Here is a 17,385-nt window from a genome sequence, read left to right as displayed (position 1 = left end):
TACTAGATTCCAGAACCTGTGTTAGCAGTTAATAGAAAACTGAAATACTTTCACCTATTTAATATGCATTGACTTTGGCGATAGGAATTGTTATCACATCTATTTTCAGATGAGGATTTTGAGACAGAAAGAGATTCAGAAATTTGCACCGGTTCAGGAACCTCTGAAGTGACAGAGATAAACGGTTCATAGGTTCAGACACGAAAAGGTGCTTCAATGACACGTGGAGTTGCTCAGAATACAAAGTGAACCGAAACCAGCTGAAGAGAAAATGATATTCATATTGCACCTTTAGCTGCTAGATTCATTTCCACTCCACTAAAATATTTATGTCCCTTTTTCAGGAAAGAAGAGATCAGAACTTCACACACAACAATGGAAAGAGTGACTGGTCTTGGTAAAACGTTCGTGGGCATTTTTATCTCATCTTTAACCCCTTTTCTCCAAGTTTCTTCAAGGAAGATCTTTCTGTTGGCACGTTTGCATTTTCAGTTAATAAAACGTATCCTCTTTCAGAAATACAGTCCCCAGTTGCTAACGGAGCAGGCCTGGTGTTTGTGAGAACAGAAGGGATTTCCTTTGATGCGTTCTCTGAGCGGTTTCACACACTTGAACACCTGGAAATCAAAACCTCTTAAATCCCTGAACACTTTTCCTAGTAATTTAGAAAAGTCGTTGGTTGACCACTTGGCCCTGATCTCTTCCTTTTCTCTTTCTTTCTTTCTTTTTCTTTCTTTCTTTCTTTCTTTCTTTCTTTCTTTCTTTCTTTCTTCTTTCTTTCTTTCTTTCTTTCTCTCTTTCTTTTTTTCATTTGCTTTTCTGGTTTCCTTTTTCTATGAGCACTTTTCTGTGATTATTGCCTCCATGGAAAGCAGACATTTGTATCAATTAATCTGAGGAAAACGTAGAAAATATGAAATGCCATGAAGCCTATATTCAAGGACTTCCAGGGGAATCCAGAAGATCAATTGCCAGGACAAGATTCCTACCTGCTGGTCATGCCATGAGGCTCAGGAGAAGGCTGACATTTTTGAGGAAACTCTAACTAGTGTGATAACCTCTAACCAGTGTGATGGATCAAGATATCTGCAGAAGGAACTAGGCTCATAGTAACTCATCCCGGTAAGTAACTTTGTCCTGTTTTGATCCTGTGAATGAAAAACTGATAGAGGTTTTTTAGGAAAGACAATGTAGGATCACCTCAGCACATGGACAGCAGTTTTGGAGCTACGGGTCACTATAGATGGAAACAAAACTACTTTTGTTTTATTTCCAAAGGAATGGGTTTCTTTCCTTCCCTGCTTGCAAGCAGATTGAAATTCTACTTTTACAAAATATACACATAAAAGTACAGATGCAGGCTTGAAATTAAAATATTTGTAAGCCTGTGTCTGTAAACTATTTATGTAAATTATTGGTTCAAGGTGGGTTTTTTTTTTTTTTGTGGGTCTTTAAGTGAGAAACACCTTGATTAAGTACCTTTAGTATTAACAGTGCTCCTCTATTAACCTGCAAAACCCACATGATTGCTTTTGATCTCCTCTTCAACAGCAGTGCAAAAATTTAGCTCTTGCAGTAAATGCAGTAAATGACTATAGAACTTCAATAAATTAACATAGTCTTATTACTTTAGCTTCTTAGAGGGTAGGCTGAGATTAGTCAAAATTTGTGCAATTATAATCATGTGATACTGTGCTGAGATGGCCCAGTGTGATGGAATTTGTGAGCTCAGTAAACTATTTCAGTTCTACAGTCCAAGAAAAGAATCTATCTTCATGGTTCAATATTCTTGTTTGTTCATGTATTGTCTCAGCAAACATTTACTGAAGACAGTGTCTAGGCTGGACGCTAGAGATAAAAGGGGCACAAGACGCAGTCCCAATGCTCCAAAAGCTTGCAGTCTAGTGGACAAATATTCTCGATTGTGACTTCTTGGGCCCCTGTTTTTCAGCATGTGGCCACCAGAGACACAGAATGTCTTAGGTTCATGAGCCCTTTTGCTTTCTTACTTTCTGTAATACTTATTGCTTATAAAATCCATACATTTTGTTTAGTGGAACATTTGATAAGGGGGCCCCAAACCGTCTGAGTAAAGAGAATAATAATATTAGCTACTATTTACTGAGAGCCATGTATCATGCTGACTAGTTTCAGTGCCTTATCTCAGTCCTCAACAGCCCTGCCCAGGAGACCCTCTTATTTTAATATCACTGTTGGGGAAACTGAGGCTTAGAGAAGTTCAGGTATTTGCCTAAATTCACATGGCTAGGTACTATGGCAAAATTTGGGACCCAATAAAGACTTGTTTGTTCCATAGAGCATGGTCTAGGCCATTCTATGGTATTAGGAGCATTAAGCTATATTTTAAATCTGAATATTTAATTTTCTATAGCCTAACTTTCAAATCGACTCTTCAGTTGAATGCTTAACTCATAAGCTCATAATTTGTATTATTACTCATAAGATGGGAAAGACAGAACCAAACTGTCCAGGCAGAGAGGGGTCAGTTCATCCATTCTTGACTAAGTTCATATACAATGTGATTTTGCTTGAGAATCATCCTTGTTTAATGCTATCAGGGCCCATTTTTATATACTTATATAAATATTGAAAAAATACAGGCACAATTTGTAAAGAGGTACAAAGGGAGATTTCTTTTTCTTTTTAAGTTAATTTCTTTATGGGGGGTGGGGCAGAGTGAGAGAGAGGGAGAGAGAGAATCTCAGAAGCAGGTTCTGAGCTGTCAGCACAGAGCTTGAAGTGGGGCTCCGCTCCTGAACTCTGAGATCATGACCTTCACTGGTATGAAGAGTCTGATACTTACCCATTGAGCCACCCAGGTGCCCCCAAAGGGAGATTTCTGTAAAAGCTTTTCAGACAGTGGGCTGGGTATGGCTGGGCCCACAAAGTGTTCGGTCCTGGCACACTGCTCAGGGTCACAGGTAAATATTCTTTCATTCTTCCGTATAATGTAGGGAGGGGAGGCAGGGGATGCAGGGGCGGCAGACTAGGTGCTGGTGCCAGCTCAGAATTCTCGGATTCACCCCCAGTTTGGTCACAAATGGCAGCGGGATCCTTGGAGAGGTAGGTGACTGTGTCCCAGTCCTTGGGGGTAGTTGCTGCCTGAGCTTGCGTGGGCGACATTGACAAGGAGCTAACTTGCTAGAGCAACTGGGGGTCCCTGAGGGGTGGGGATGTTAGTTAGGTCCCTCTGGAATTTCTGCGTTGAAAGGTTTGTAAAGAAATTTGTGTAACTTATTCATTTGATCTAAAAGCAACCAATGGAAAAGAATGAACAAAAAATTGCTAAACTTGTCATTTTGTCAGAAGGTGATTCATATCAGGTATGGACACATTTAACTGTGCAAACATATCCATAATGTCATGAGCTGGTTTCTCTGTTTGTTTTTTTCTAAATTCAGACTAGTAAATGTGTTCTTTCTTCATTAGTCTTAGACATGAAATTTTGCCCGGATGAGGGAAAACGCCTCCCAGGGATGTTTCTATACTGCTAGGTGTGGTCACCTACAAGCTTTTAAAGAATTTTCACAATGCTGGTAAAACAATGAAATCATGAAAGTAATGATATATTTTGGTTTCCTTAGTGGTTGTGATCAGAGACACAAATGAATTCATAAATTGAAAAGCAACCTTCTTGTCCTCTTTTTTGTCCATCTGACTGCAATATAAATTCTAACGGTCTGATTAAATAATGGTGACAGAGATATAATAATTCATGAGGTCCTTAAAGTTTTGTGGGAGAGTGTGATCCAGAGGAAAATATGGACTTTGATTCTGGATCTATTAGTTTCTGAATAATCATCCTTCAGCAAATAAATTTTAATTAGCTGGCCGTTGCTTTCTTAAAATGATAAAAAAAATAGTACATGGCCATTGTGGATAAAAATGGAAAAGAGAAGAAATAAAGATTGGATAGTGACATTTATTACTGTTAACATTTGCTATATTTCCATCCATTCATTCTGTCAATGTAAAAAAAACATCTCGAGTGGTTTGTTTTGAAGACTAAATGAAATTATAGCTACCACATCAGTTGGGACAGGGTCAGTGATTAAAAAAAAAAATCAATACTGGTGTGCCTGTGTGGCTCAGTCAGTTGAGCAGCAGACTTTGGTTCAGGTCATGAGCTCACGGTTTGTGAATTCAAGCCCCGCGTCGGGCTCTGTGCTGACGGCTCAGAGCCTGGAGCCTGCTTTAGATTTTGTGTCTCCCCCTCTCTGTCCCTCTCCTGCTTGCACTCTGTCTCTCAAAAATAAATAAATTAAAAAAAAAATTTAAAAAGTCAATTGTATAGAATTCAAATAATCACCAGTGAAGGACTTTGTGAATCAGGAGTACAGGAAATGTATCAGTTATGATCTAGTCTACAGGTCATTTTAGAACAATTGGTCAGTATTGGCAGAATACCTTTAATTTCTAAGACTCATTGTTGCATGATTCTAAAAATGACTAGAATGTAATAAGCATCATCTCAAATATTGTTAGCCTCAACATAAGGCAATCTCTCACTTTTCAGTGGAAAATGAGATATAAAAAGGACAGGTTTTACAACTTGAATATGTAAAATTATAATAATATCCATATAGAGTTAAATATTCACTTATAATATTTAATGTCTTATTTGGATTATACTGCAGATTAAAAGTTATATCATTATAAATACCACTTGAGAATACTGTTTATTTCTGCTCTCACATTTTATTGAACACTTTAATCAAACTATTCACACGCATCTAAAATGTATACTTTAGAGCAAATTTCTGAGTCATTGCAAGGTCTGAGTGTCTGTTTTGGGATTCCCAAATAATGATGTCCCTGGATATTTTATTGGAAGAGACAATTTACCCACTTACAAAATAAAAGCATTCTTTTCATTTATACTGTCTTTCTATGTATGTGAGACAGAAGCATGAAGTATAGTCTTTAGTCTCCAGTAGTATTTACTAAATCCACATTAAACTGCTTATTGTCTTTTACCAGTGCGACTTCTAAAACTAGTCTCATCAAGTTTATTTCAGGTTTGTATCTTGTCCAAGTAGTTATTGTTGGATCAAAGTTGAATGGATTAGAAGAGCCTCTTTTAATAAGTGGCCCAGGACTGAAACATAAGACAACCCTTGTTCCGTGAGGGATGATGTTGGGAACGCAAGCTTCACCTTCTTCTCTGGCGTCTCAGGGTGGTTGAATTCCACACGTTTTGCATTTGTATCACAGAGAGGGATTTGGAAACTTCTTCTTTCGTTTTTCATGTGATCTCTGAGTTAGACCTTCTTAAGCTCTGAAGCCCTGAGGCTGAATGCACAAACGATTTCTCATTTATTTATACTGTCTCTTTCCAACATCTATTTGAGAAGGCCTCAAATAAAAGACACAAGTACAGTTAGGCCATGAAATAAAAATAGAAGACCAAGACACGAAGGAAAGCAGAAGAAAAAGGCCTGGGATGATCTAGCAAGAAATGGGAAAACTTTATGTTCAAAGGTGGGAGAAATTGTGGTGGACACACACTTTGTATTATCTGATAAAATGAAGTACACCAAAGCTTCATATGCCATTGAAATCATAAAATTAGAAAAAACTTTCGATGCATGCGTTCTTTAGGGGGACTACGAAGTGAAATAGCAGGCATTGCCTTCCACATCCATTTTATAAGATGGAAGGAGTGGTTTTTCAACAAAGCCTTTCATGCTACGTGGCATCATTACTATGGGCACCGTGACATTTAATGTCATTCACAGATGGTGACCTTCAGCAGACAAGGTCAGGCAGGTGATAGTCTAGGGATCTAACGTGACAATAGGAGGCTTGGAGGAGCGGGTAACCGACATTGATGTAGTCATTTGTCTGGAAGGCCCACTGTAGGAGATTCAAGCCAAATTTGGGGCATGATTAGAAGGAAGGCGGTTTGAGGTAGAAATTTCTGGTGAAAGCTTGGAATTTGCTTTGGACCACACAGGTGAAGCAGTTCCGTGAACTGACCCCATGTTACTAGGCTTTAGCCAATGTTCCTTTGACTTTCTTAACACTGGAAATGCAGTGGATAAGACAAGTGATTGCCTATTAACTGGTGTGTCAAAGGCACATTCCAGTGATGATGGCTGAGTGAATCGAGACATAGTAGAGCAAAGTGGGGTGCAAACGAAGGAATGAGTCTCCATGCTTGATTTACATAGATCCAATCATTACCTCGAGTACTGTATTCCCATTAGTAAGAAAGATGTGGTCCCATGCGATTAAAATGTCATGTTGGAGCACACAATTCATCTAAAGAAATTGCTAATAATCATGATAATGATAATAATATACTTTCTCATTTCCATAGCATGTTTGGTGGTGGAAATCTTAGGAGAGATTTTAATATCAATCCTCACAGCAAAGGTCAGCATAGACAACATTGTGCAAATATTGTAATAGGATCAGACCTTGTGTCCATGTGGACTTATATAAAGTGTTCATGTACATCGTGTGTAACTGTCACAAAAGGGTTTGGTCCAAGAATGAAGTTGATCACGACAGATGTGCTTTGTGAGTTGACACATTTCCTTTCCTGACGGTGAAAGGGTATAGTCAGAGAGCCCGGGATTTGCCCCAGGCTGACCTGGAGCCCTTTCTCTACCACGTACTGTTTATGTGAATTTGGCGATTATTCTCTGCCCTCAGTTTCCTCATCCATCAGGTGGGATAACACGACGCATTCAGCAGGAGTCATATGAGAATTAAATGAGACTGGGGATAAATTATATGGCACATCATGCAAAACATAATAGGTGCTGGTAGAAGTTGCCCCGTTTCACACCTAATGGGAGAATTGTATCCTCTATGGAGGGTGGTCTGTAGCCGATCCTACTGACAGAGCAGAAATTCTCTAGAGGAGTCAGCTGTACTTGTAACTGCTCCAATGGGAAGTTCCCTTGCTGTCCACGGATAGACAAATAACTTGAATTTAGAGGTATTTGTACCTGTTTACTGGACTTGTCCCTCACTGGGCCACAAAAATGAAATTAAGATTGTATTTTTGTAGTTCTTCTATGTACTTTAAAACTTATTTACCTTAATTTATATTACCTCTAACTTCAACAGGTTTGGGCTTCATGCTTATAATAGTAGAAAAACAAAGGTTGAAAATATAGTTACAATGTACATAGAAACATAGTTATAGATAGACGTAGGGCTTTTAAATACATTTAGAAATGTCATAAAAAATGAAATTCATATTTACATATGAAATAGCTTTAAATAATTATTTAATAAAAGAATATAGTTGAATAAAATGAGAAATTTGGAGTCAATATGAATATGCAGGTTTGAAATACCACTCTTAATTGAAAATGTGGTTGTATTTGGTTAATTTATATAGAATTCATACTGCTTCATATCAATAAAATAGATACAACTCAGGCAATTTACACCCAAAATTTTTTTAACTTTGTGCACAAACGCACTGGACAAACTTATTTATTTTGTAAACTGGTTTCTATTTTATGCATCAATAAAATGATTGTGGCCATAAAAAAAACACTGTTAGTAAGCTTAAAAAGAATATTGAAAGAAAAAACATGTAATATAATTACCCAACATATAGGCACTAGTCTTATATAATCAAGTATACTATTTAATGCTCAGTTGAGACAATTACAGAAGTTCAAGATTCCCTCTATCCGGAAAAGAATGAAACTTCAGGATCTAGCTGAGGAAAAGGGACAGGAGATAAGCATCGTATTTTTCCATCCAGAAATTTTCCATGTTCATCTTTGATTTCAAGTTCTTTACAATGATGAATCAGAAGTAATCCTATAAAAAACCAAGTTCCTAAGATGAAAACTAGATTCTTTAATGTATTGACTAGAGGCAAAAATGATGTAAATATCATGTACTTTGAAAAATTAGTCTTCTCTTATATAACAAACTTTTAAAATTAAAAACAACATATATGGTTGGAGAAATGTAGACTTTCTTACTATTATAATCAATAAAATATATATATTTGCAGCACAGGTAAGCTGTACAAGTTTAAAACAACCACATTATGATCTAATTCTATGTATAGCATGAATAAAAAACTCATTGTTTGCTTACTGATTTTGTATAAAAATCAGGAGGTTTGTAGCACTCGCAGAAATTTTCAAGAATATTTTTCCTTTTCTTCTCAAGGAAGAAATAAAATTTTTCTTTTCTTCGGAAATTGTCCACAAAATTATTATTCTAACTCCAAACTAGCCCAAAGAAAAAATGTGTTAACGTTTGTGTTTCAGTTGGAAATCAAATTGGAAGGGTTCTAGTCTTTATAATTTCAATGATTAATTAACAATCAATGTATAAGCAAGGAACATTCCAGTCCTCAAGTGACATGCCCTTGACAACTATGATGTTTCATTACATATTTTCACATTATGTGTGCAAGATACTCTGTTAACATTATGCCAGTTACATACAACTTTATTCAGCTGATAAAATCAAAGAAAATTATGGGTACAACCACAAGTTCAGCAGGCTTGTAGGGCAGATCCAAATTTGGGGGAGATGCTAAGCATCAAAGTACAGTGTCTTCTTAGTCACGTGTCAACATCAAATGAATTTCCAATATAAAATGTGCTTTGAGTGAACATTTTCTAAAGCAAAACAAAATTCTGACTAGTGCATTACTTGCACTATAAGGTTCATATAAGAGCATTTCTGAAAATAATCAATAAATTTTAAGTAGCAGTTTTGGAAATATTGCCACATTGCTTCCAAATTCAAGGCACTGTAGGGGTGCCTGGGTGGCTCAGTGGGTTAAGCACCTGACTTTGGCTCAGGTCATGATCTCACAGTTTGTGGGTTTGAGCCCTGCGATTTGTCTGTGCTGACAGCTCAGAGCTTGGAGCCTGTTTCAGATTCTGTGTCTCCCTCTCTCTCTGCTCCTCCCCTGCTCATGCTCTGTCTCTCTCTGTCTCAAAAATAAATAATCATTTAAAAAAATTTAAATTCAAGGCATTGTAAATATTTTGGAGGTGCCGCTTTAAACGTTGTCCTACTCAAAATCCTGGCATAGTTTAGACGTGAAAGTGAGATGTTCTATAAAATCAGAAATCAAGCAAAAGAACTCCAGCATCAGAAGTGGGCATGGGATTCTTATTTGAAGCTAAATGGTCAACTTGATACATTGTCAAGTATGGGTGGAAATAGATTCCTTTTCCAACAAGTGACCATGTATTGTCTCAAAAAATTCCACATTTTAACCCATGTGGTGACCTTAATAGCTGTGACTTTAGGCAACTTACATAACCTCTTGAACCCCTTTTCCCATGGAAAGTAACAAAAGAAGCAACTCAGAACCCACTGTGGTTTAAAGGTCATGGTAAGCACTAACTCTAAGGCAACTTTTCCTTCCTTTTAACTATGTGCTAGGTGGTTCCAACCACACAATGTTTCCATTTCTCTAATGACGTTTTCATTGCTATTCTATTTTCTCCCACAGATAAAAATCCTGATGAAGACACTTCCCCCAAGCCCACAATTTTTCTTCCTTCAATTGCTGAAGTAAACCTCCATAAGGCTGGAACATATCTTTCTCTTCTTGAGGAATTTTTCCCTGATGTTATCGAGATAGATTGGAAAGAACAGGATGGCAAAACAATTCTGACGTCCCAACAGGGAAACACCATGAAGACTAAGGACACATACATGAAATACACCTGGCTGACCGTGGGTGAAGAGTCAATGAGCAAAGAACACAAATGTATCGTTAAACAGGAGAAGAATAAAAGAAGGTTTGAACAAGAGATTCTGTTTCCTTCAATAAACAAAGGTATGGGCATGTACACATGAATATAACCTTCCTGAATTCTTTGTTTCAAAGGGAATACCACACTTTACCTGTCAAAAATTAATGGAAAACAGGGAAAGAGAATTCTTTTCTAAAAGTTTTACTTTTTTTCTTTTTTTTAAGAAAACCAAACTTAATGTTTATTTATTTTTGAGAGAAAGAGAGCCCGAGCCTGAGGGGCAGGGAGGGGCAGAGAGCGAGGGAGACACAGAAATCTGAAGAGGCTCCAGGCTCTGAGCTGTCAGCACAGAGCCCAACGCTTGAACTCATGAACCGTGAGATCATGACCTGAGCCAAAGTCGGACATTCAACCGACGGAGCCACCCTGGTGCCCCTAAATGTTTTACTTTTAATGGTACATTAAAGTCCAAATATTTCCCCACAGAATTAAATATGATGGGCTTTGGAAGATATAAAGAAAAAGAAAAAGAAAAACTCACTTAGCCTTTGCTGCTTCAATTTCATCATCCAAAATATGAAGGTCACAGTGACGTTTTTTAGCACCACTGTATGGATTAAATGAGAGAATACATATGAAAACACCTAGCAACCTTGCATACAATAAGTGCTCAAAAAGAGAGTGCGTTTTTGATGATCTCATTGATATGGAAATAAGAAAAATTTCACATCTTTAGGGAATGATCTACTCAACAGTCAAACTCCCTCTCACCTCAATCTGGTCTATGTGACAATGGGGGCAGAGCTGAATGTGCCCTGGCCTGGCCGTGGGCCAGGAACTCTCTAGACTCAGAAGTCAAGTTCTGAACAGGAACATAAAAGACCAGGGCCCCAGAGGGCCCATAAGAAGGAACCAGTTTGTACTTGCTCTGTGGTTAACAAGCACTTTTTAAGCAGCAGGGAACAAACACATAGCAAGACATGTGAAGAGCTTTGCTATATTTCTGAGGTAAGACTTTGTCCTTTGTCCTCTGGGAATGTTAAACAAATAAACAAACAACAAAACCCGTAGTCCCAAAATGGCAACACTTAACTTAAAAGCTTGAGTCACTCCACCAAGACTTAATACCTAATCCCAGTGCAATTGCAACCCCCAGAAAAGTAACCTTTAACCTGTCACCTAGGGAGTTTCCTAGCCAGCACCAGGTACTTTCCGAATTGACCCCTTCCTTCCCCATGAAGGTGACCTTGCCTAAATCAGTGGACTCCTTGCTAATAATCCTCTTTTTTCCGCCCCCTGTCTATTGTTAAAATATTCCTTCCCTGTCCTCCTTTGGAGCTCCCGTCTAAGTGCTAGATGAGATGCTGATTCACACATTAATTGACGAATACAGCTACTGGATCTTTAACATTTACTTGGTTGACTTTTTGTTCTTTAACAGGTGTGGTGGAGGCAAGAGGATCCCAAGTAGACCCACAGGGGCATTCGGAGACAAGGCGAAACACAGGGGTGGTCACTGTGAGCCCTTTGAGTTCACTGTCCTCCTCACCAGTTTCAAGGGCTGCAGGTGAGTTCCTCTTGGTTCGAAGCTCCCCTCTCCTTGCCTTCGGGCTGCTGATCTAATGGGCCTTTCTTTCCAGGACAGGTCAGCTTGGGCTGCAAGGGTTATGCCCAGAGCCCAGTTGAGCCAGCATGTTTATCTGGAACCCTGTGGAACTGGCCTATTTGGCCAGAGCCCAGCTGGGCTGGCAGAAAGGTGTGCCTGGAGCCAAGCCCCCAACCTTTCAGACCGCACTTCCCCTGCTAGAAAAGTCAGCAAGGTTCCAAGAGAATTGTCAGCAAGGTTCCAAGAGAATTGTTGGTGGTGCACACCGAGTCTTGTGTCCTGAACGCAGTAACATCCAAGTCTGAGACACTGAGAGCAGCTGTCCTGACAAACACGAACAGAACTAGAAATGCAGCTCTTGGGTCAATCCAGAGTTCCCCTGACCCTTCACCCAACCCCACACTTCTCCTAGTCCTAGAAAAGGGCTTATAGATGGTTGGCTTTAGGAAAGCAAAGTCCTTCTTGCAGGAACCTGCATTCTTTCTCTGTCCTCAAAGTGATCCATCTGATCAGGTCCTTGAAATGTAAACACAGCCCACAAGTGCCTGGGACTGAGGGAAACTAAGGGAAAGAGGTCTTTTTAAAATACAATCTGCTAAAGGGCTCCTGTGCCTAAACCCTGGCTCAGTGTCCTTCATAATTCCAGGGACACATACAAACCTTAACACTTTCTCCATAAATGTCTCCATGAATGTCAGTGACCCCAGGGTCTTTGCAGCGATCTGTGTGTCCATAAATACACGTCGCCAATGTGAGATATTTTTCTCTCTGGAGACATTGTCAAAATTCGTTTACAAAGAGCTCTATATTTCTTTGGTTTTTAGACAAACACTTGTGAGGACTGGGCATTCTAGACCTCTCAGAAAGGGAGAAACTATCCCATGCGCGTTTCAACTTCACATGTCGGGTCTGTGTCTGGTTGTTGTTTAAGCAAAGAAGACATCTTTTTAGAATTGTCAGCACTAAAATTAATTAGAACTTTCATGTGCCTGGGTTTACTGAAATTCAAATAAGTAGATGGGATCTCAGTTACAAAACGTTTAAAAAAAACAGCTTGGGAGAATGACAGACTTTGATGTTTCATAAGTTTTTGTTTGTTTGTTTTTTAGTATTTTTATTTTCATTTCAGTTAGTTGGCATGCAGTGTGGCTCTAGTTTCAGGAGTACAATCCAGTGATTCAGCACTTCATAGGTCACCCTGTGCTCATTAGGATGAGGGCACTCGTTATTCCCATCGCCTATTTAACCCATCCCTTCCCACTCCTCATAAAGTTTTTATGGGTAATTTCAGCTCAACTTTTAGGAACAAGTAACTTGAATAGATGTAAATAAAATAAAAATTTTTAGATAAAGTTGTAAATAGTTTCCCAAAGCTTTGGGGGAACTAAAACCTTAAAGTGTTGCTGAGTGAGGTCGCCTGTTAAATTACGTTAAATTCATTAAATATCTAGATCATTTCCAAGTGTGATAAAATAGTCAATTATTAGGGCATCTGGGTGGCTCAGTGGGTTTAGCGTCTGACTTTGGCTCAGGTCACGATCTCATACCTCATTAGTTCAAGCCCCGCATCAGGTTCTGTGCTGATGGCACACAGCCTAAAGCCTGCTTCGGACTCTGTGTCTCCCTCTCTCTCTGCCTCTGTCTCCCCTGCTCATACTGTGTCTCTGTGTCTCTCTCTTAAAAATAAATAAAAACTTAAAAGAAATAGGAAATTATTTTTTATTTCTTTTTTTTGTAGTATATTCATTTATTTGGAGAGAGAGAGACAGAGCACGTGAGCGGGGCAGGGGCAGGGAGACAGAGAGACAGAGAGGGAGAGAGAGAATCCCAAGCAGGCTCTGCACTGCCAGCACAGAGCTCAAACCCAGGAACTATCGTGACCCGAGCCAAAGTCAAGAGCTGGACGCTCAACTGACTGAGTCACCCAGATGCCCCATAAATAGGAAATTATTAATTAAGGAACATAAGTTTATCTCTTTTTGGTTTTCTTAATGCAGAGAAACTGAAGATACTTTTGGGCCTGCTTGTAAATGTACTTTGTGCTTTACTGAAAGATTGTTTTATAAGGAAGCAGGTGTTTCTAGGAATTATGAAATGTATTCACAAGTTCGCCAATCCAAAGGATGCTGTTTGACAGTTCACAACTGCTTCCTTATTAACTTTTGTTAAAAATGAAGGTTTCCAAGAGTTAAGAATTCTGATAAATTTAATGAAGACTACTGGAAATAATAAGGGAAACAACCCAGAAAGCAAAGAACATAAAATGTATATTTTTAGCAAGGAAAAGTCTGATGCATGGAGTTATTTTTTGAGAAAAGAAAGAAAGAAAAGAAAGAAAGAAAGAAAGAAGGAAGGAAGGAAGGAAGGAAGGAAGGAAAGAAAGAAAGAAAGAAAGAAAGAAAGAGAAAGAAAGGAATTTTCTCCAAAGGGAGGCTCATTTAAAGAGGGTAAATTCAGAGGGCGCCTGAGTGGGTCAGCTGGGTCAGCATCAGACTTCGGCTCAGGTCATGATCTCAGGGTCAGTGAGTTCAAGCCCTACATTGGGCTTTCTGCTGTCAGCACGGAGCCCACTTGGAATCCTCTGTCCCCACACCTCTCTGTCCCTCCTGGGCTGTGCTCTTTCTCTCTCTCAAAAATAAATAAACACAAATAAATAAGTAGATAGATAGATAAATAAATAAATACATAAATAAGGTAAATCAAGACAAGTTCTGAATGTAAAAAAGAAAGTAGTAAAGATTTGCAAACATGGGATATTTGGAAAGGAATATTATGTGTGGTCAGGACTGACTACTATTGGCATGAAGAATTTTCAAAGCAAAAGTAAGCTGATCCCGGGGCACCTGGGTGGCTCAGTCAGTTAAAAGACTACTCTTGGTTTTGGTTCAGGTCATGGTCTTAGGGTTCTGGGTTCTAGCCTCAAATTGGGCTCCAGGCTGGCAGGGTGGAGCCTGCTTGGGATTCTCTCTCTCTCTCCTTCTCTCTGCCCCTCCCCTGCTCCTGCTCTCTCTCTCTCTCTCTCAAACAAATAAACAACAAAACAATACAAAACAAAAACAAAACAAAACAAAAAAAACCGAACCAAAACAAAAGTAAGCTGATACAGCATTAGAATTTGGTTTTCTCTCTGTCCAAAGGGCTAAGGGTTTTGTGGTTTTTTGCTTGTTTTCTTTGGAGTTTGGTCTGCTTAGGTCTCTTTAACCTGGAACATTCCAAAGGATTTGTTAAACTAATTTGGCTTACTTGATATGTTAACGGGGAGCATTGTCAAATAAATATTCATACTAAGTTTTCTTTACAGTGTATTTATAAGATTGTGGCACTTGTAGATAAAGTCCATTCTGGTTCTCCAAAAAAAGAAAAAGATGGCCTCTCATGCCAGACTTGCTGTCCTAATGACCTTGTACCATGGCACCGGTGTGCTTCTGAATCTGGGAAATCAAGGTGAACAAACTGGCAGTGTATTCAAGAAAGAGTTGGAGTTGAGGGAAAACCAAGACGGTCACTTGGTTCTTTCTGACTCCCTGACAAACCCTGTTTTTCTTGCTTTTTTTTTTTTTTTAGTTTTATTTTTTCACTCTTTCACCCACCATGAGGCATTTAAGATGACTCGAATTATAAACAGGCATCAGTGGTAAGGATTAAATAATAGTACAAAATGACTTACCCTGAGTGTCTAACCTGCTAGGTGCATAATCTTGGAAAAATTGTTTTTTGTTCCAGAAGCTTCAGACCTCCTCCCTGGGGACCCCTTGAACACCTGCAGCCGGACTTCATGCCACTGCCACTTAGTGCGGGCTGTCAACAACCCCCGGTTATTGTTTGTACATTTCTGGAAGGGTTGAAGCCTTTCCCTGCCGAGAGGCTGATGCCCTCCCTGTGGCGAAGACACTTTTAAAAAGTGGGTTTCCCCCTTGGGGCACATCTTTTGTGATCTCCAGGGACCAAGTCTCCTATTTTAGTGGGCAAGTAATAGGCGCCTGAAGGAAAACCTTGCAAACTTTTTGGGATTCTCTCAGTGCACAACCTTCTGCTGATCCTTTCTGTCCTATGCTAGCCTGTCCAGAGGGTGTATGTCTACCCTGTCTTCTGCTCAAGCCTGTCACCACCAGGTTACGGAAGCCTTCTTAGATCACAGTGCAAAGGATCCTGTTGGTCACAGTTTAAAGCCTGGGGACTAGGTATTTTAGACACGTCATCAGAGGAAGACAGCCCTCGAACCCCCAGTAGAAGAGGGACCTTACCGAGTGCTCCTGCTGTAACACTAAAGGTATGGAGCCTCGGGCACACATCACACCAGTACCCTTTCCACTTGACGCCAGGTCCTGCCCAGACGCTGGACGTTTCTGAATCAGATGGAGACAAAGTGAGGTAGCTCACCAATGCATGATGATAAGAGATTTTTATTTATCGTTTTTAAAGTTTTTGTTGGAATTCCAGTTAGTTCTCTTGTAGTGCTATATTAGTTCCAGATGCGCAGTATGGTGACCAAAGCCACTGTATGGAAAAGAAAGACATTTAAGGCATTTTAAAGTCAGCTTTTGAGAATATTTTAACATTTAATGTAATTATACTAACAGTTTCCTTCTTGGGATTTACCTGACAGTTTATACCTCAAACCCATCTTTTTAAGAGTGACAAAATTAGATTGTGTGGAAGGCATACAATTGCACACCTGAACCACGTGTGTAGGGACAAGGACACATTTGAACAGAAAAAGATAAATCAAAACAACCTCATGACTCTCTGCATCCACCGGTCAATGATCTTTGTAAAAAAATTTTTAACGTTTATTCATTTTTTGAGAGACAGAGAGACCCAGAGCGTGAGTGGGGGAGGGGCAGAGACAGAGGGAGACACAGAATCCGAAGCAGGTTCCAGGTTCTGAGCTGTCAGCACAGCGCCTGACGTGGGGCTTGAACTCACAGATGTGAGACCATGACCTGATTCAAAGTCGAACGCTTAACCGACGGAGCCACCCAGGTGCCCCACGGTCAATATACTTTTTAAGGAATTTTGTCTTTGTATGTATGTTGGATGTTTTTTATTTTGGTTGTTTGTTTTTGTATTGTTTTGTTTTTACACTCTAGATAAATACAACCCTCATCTCATGTTTTATGTATTCAGGCAGCTATCGATGTGACTTGCCTATCATCCTATCCCTGCAGAAAGTACACCCAGATCCTGAGCTTCTGTAATAAATGGTCAGTTGGTAAAAGTAACGAGGGTATCCGGAAGAGATGATATATGAGAGTCCACGATGGTGGACTTAGGTTTGATTTGTATGGATTGTTGTACAAGGGACGTTCCACATGCTGTAGCTCATCTAACCCCCCACCTCCGACCCTGAGTGCCGGCTCTGCCCGTCACTGGTATGATTCTCAGCAAGGTACTTATTGACTCTAAATCCTATTTCCTTACGCGTAACATGGATTCCTCCAAATCCAGCTCATGTCAGTGTCACCAGGATCAGATGAGATAACGCACGTGAACTTTCACAGAGTGCCTGGCACAGGAATAACCATCTAAGGGTACTGGCTTTCATTTGCCTTGTTGTCATGTCCACAAACACCTCCACTCTAGAAAATCATGTGCGGGACTTGCGGTTATTGGGGTGTGCGTGATTTGGAAAAGTAAGGCTGCTTCTGTTTTTACATGGGAAATTGACCTACACCAGCCTCCTTCCAACGTGTAAGATTCTGCTGTGGATTCTCGGGTTGGACGATATCGTTTTGGTGGCCACGCTTCATGTGAGTGGTATGTGCTCAGGACTTTACAGCAGCCACTGTTTCTGGATGTTTTTCCATTCAACAAGTATTTACAGAACACCTACTTTGCCACAGGCACTGTGCTGGAAGCTGTGAGGACAGAGGGAAAACAAGATATAGTCTTAGATATTACTCCCCAGTTGTGAGGAAGAAAGAAAAAAAATTCATGAACTTCAACATCTTCCTGCACAGAAATACAGTATATGAATTGATCTACAAAGAATTACAAGGAACCAGAGCTCCTATTTGTAATGGTTCTTTCTTATCTGTTGGCAGATTCTATCTA

The 17,385-nt window shown here is 39.6% G+C and overlaps 1 protein-coding gene across 2 annotated transcripts in view; it reads left to right on the top strand.

Annotated features, from left to right (window-relative positions):
- Positions 1 to 17,385, top strand: part of LOC106980647 (uncharacterized) — a 31,445-nt gene that overhangs the window by 11,652 nt on the left and 2,408 nt on the right. Inside the window, exons 3-6 of one of the 2 annotated variants that reach the window (XM_053218648.1) lie at positions 2,880 to 2,942; positions 9,479 to 9,808; positions 11,167 to 11,292; positions 15,055 to 17,336. In XM_053218648.1, coding sequence (XP_053074623.1) covers positions 2,880 to 2,942; positions 9,479 to 9,808; positions 11,167 to 11,292; positions 15,055 to 15,176 — 641 coding nt within the window. In that variant the 3' untranslated portion in view covers positions 15,177 to 17,336. Of the gene's footprint in view, positions 1 to 2,879; positions 2,943 to 9,478; positions 9,809 to 11,166; positions 11,293 to 15,054; positions 17,337 to 17,385 lie in introns of those variants that run through there. The other variant, XM_053218647.1, reaches the window with a different exon arrangement.

This window comes from Acinonyx jubatus, chromosome A2 (genome assembly GCF_027475565.1).
Source record: "Acinonyx jubatus isolate Ajub_Pintada_27869175 chromosome A2, VMU_Ajub_asm_v1.0, whole genome shotgun sequence".
Classification (NCBI taxonomy): Eukaryota; Metazoa; Chordata; class Mammalia; order Carnivora; family Felidae; genus Acinonyx; species Acinonyx jubatus.
The sequence above is the reverse complement of the archived record's forward strand: the minus strand, read 5'-3'. Positions and strand labels throughout refer to the sequence as shown.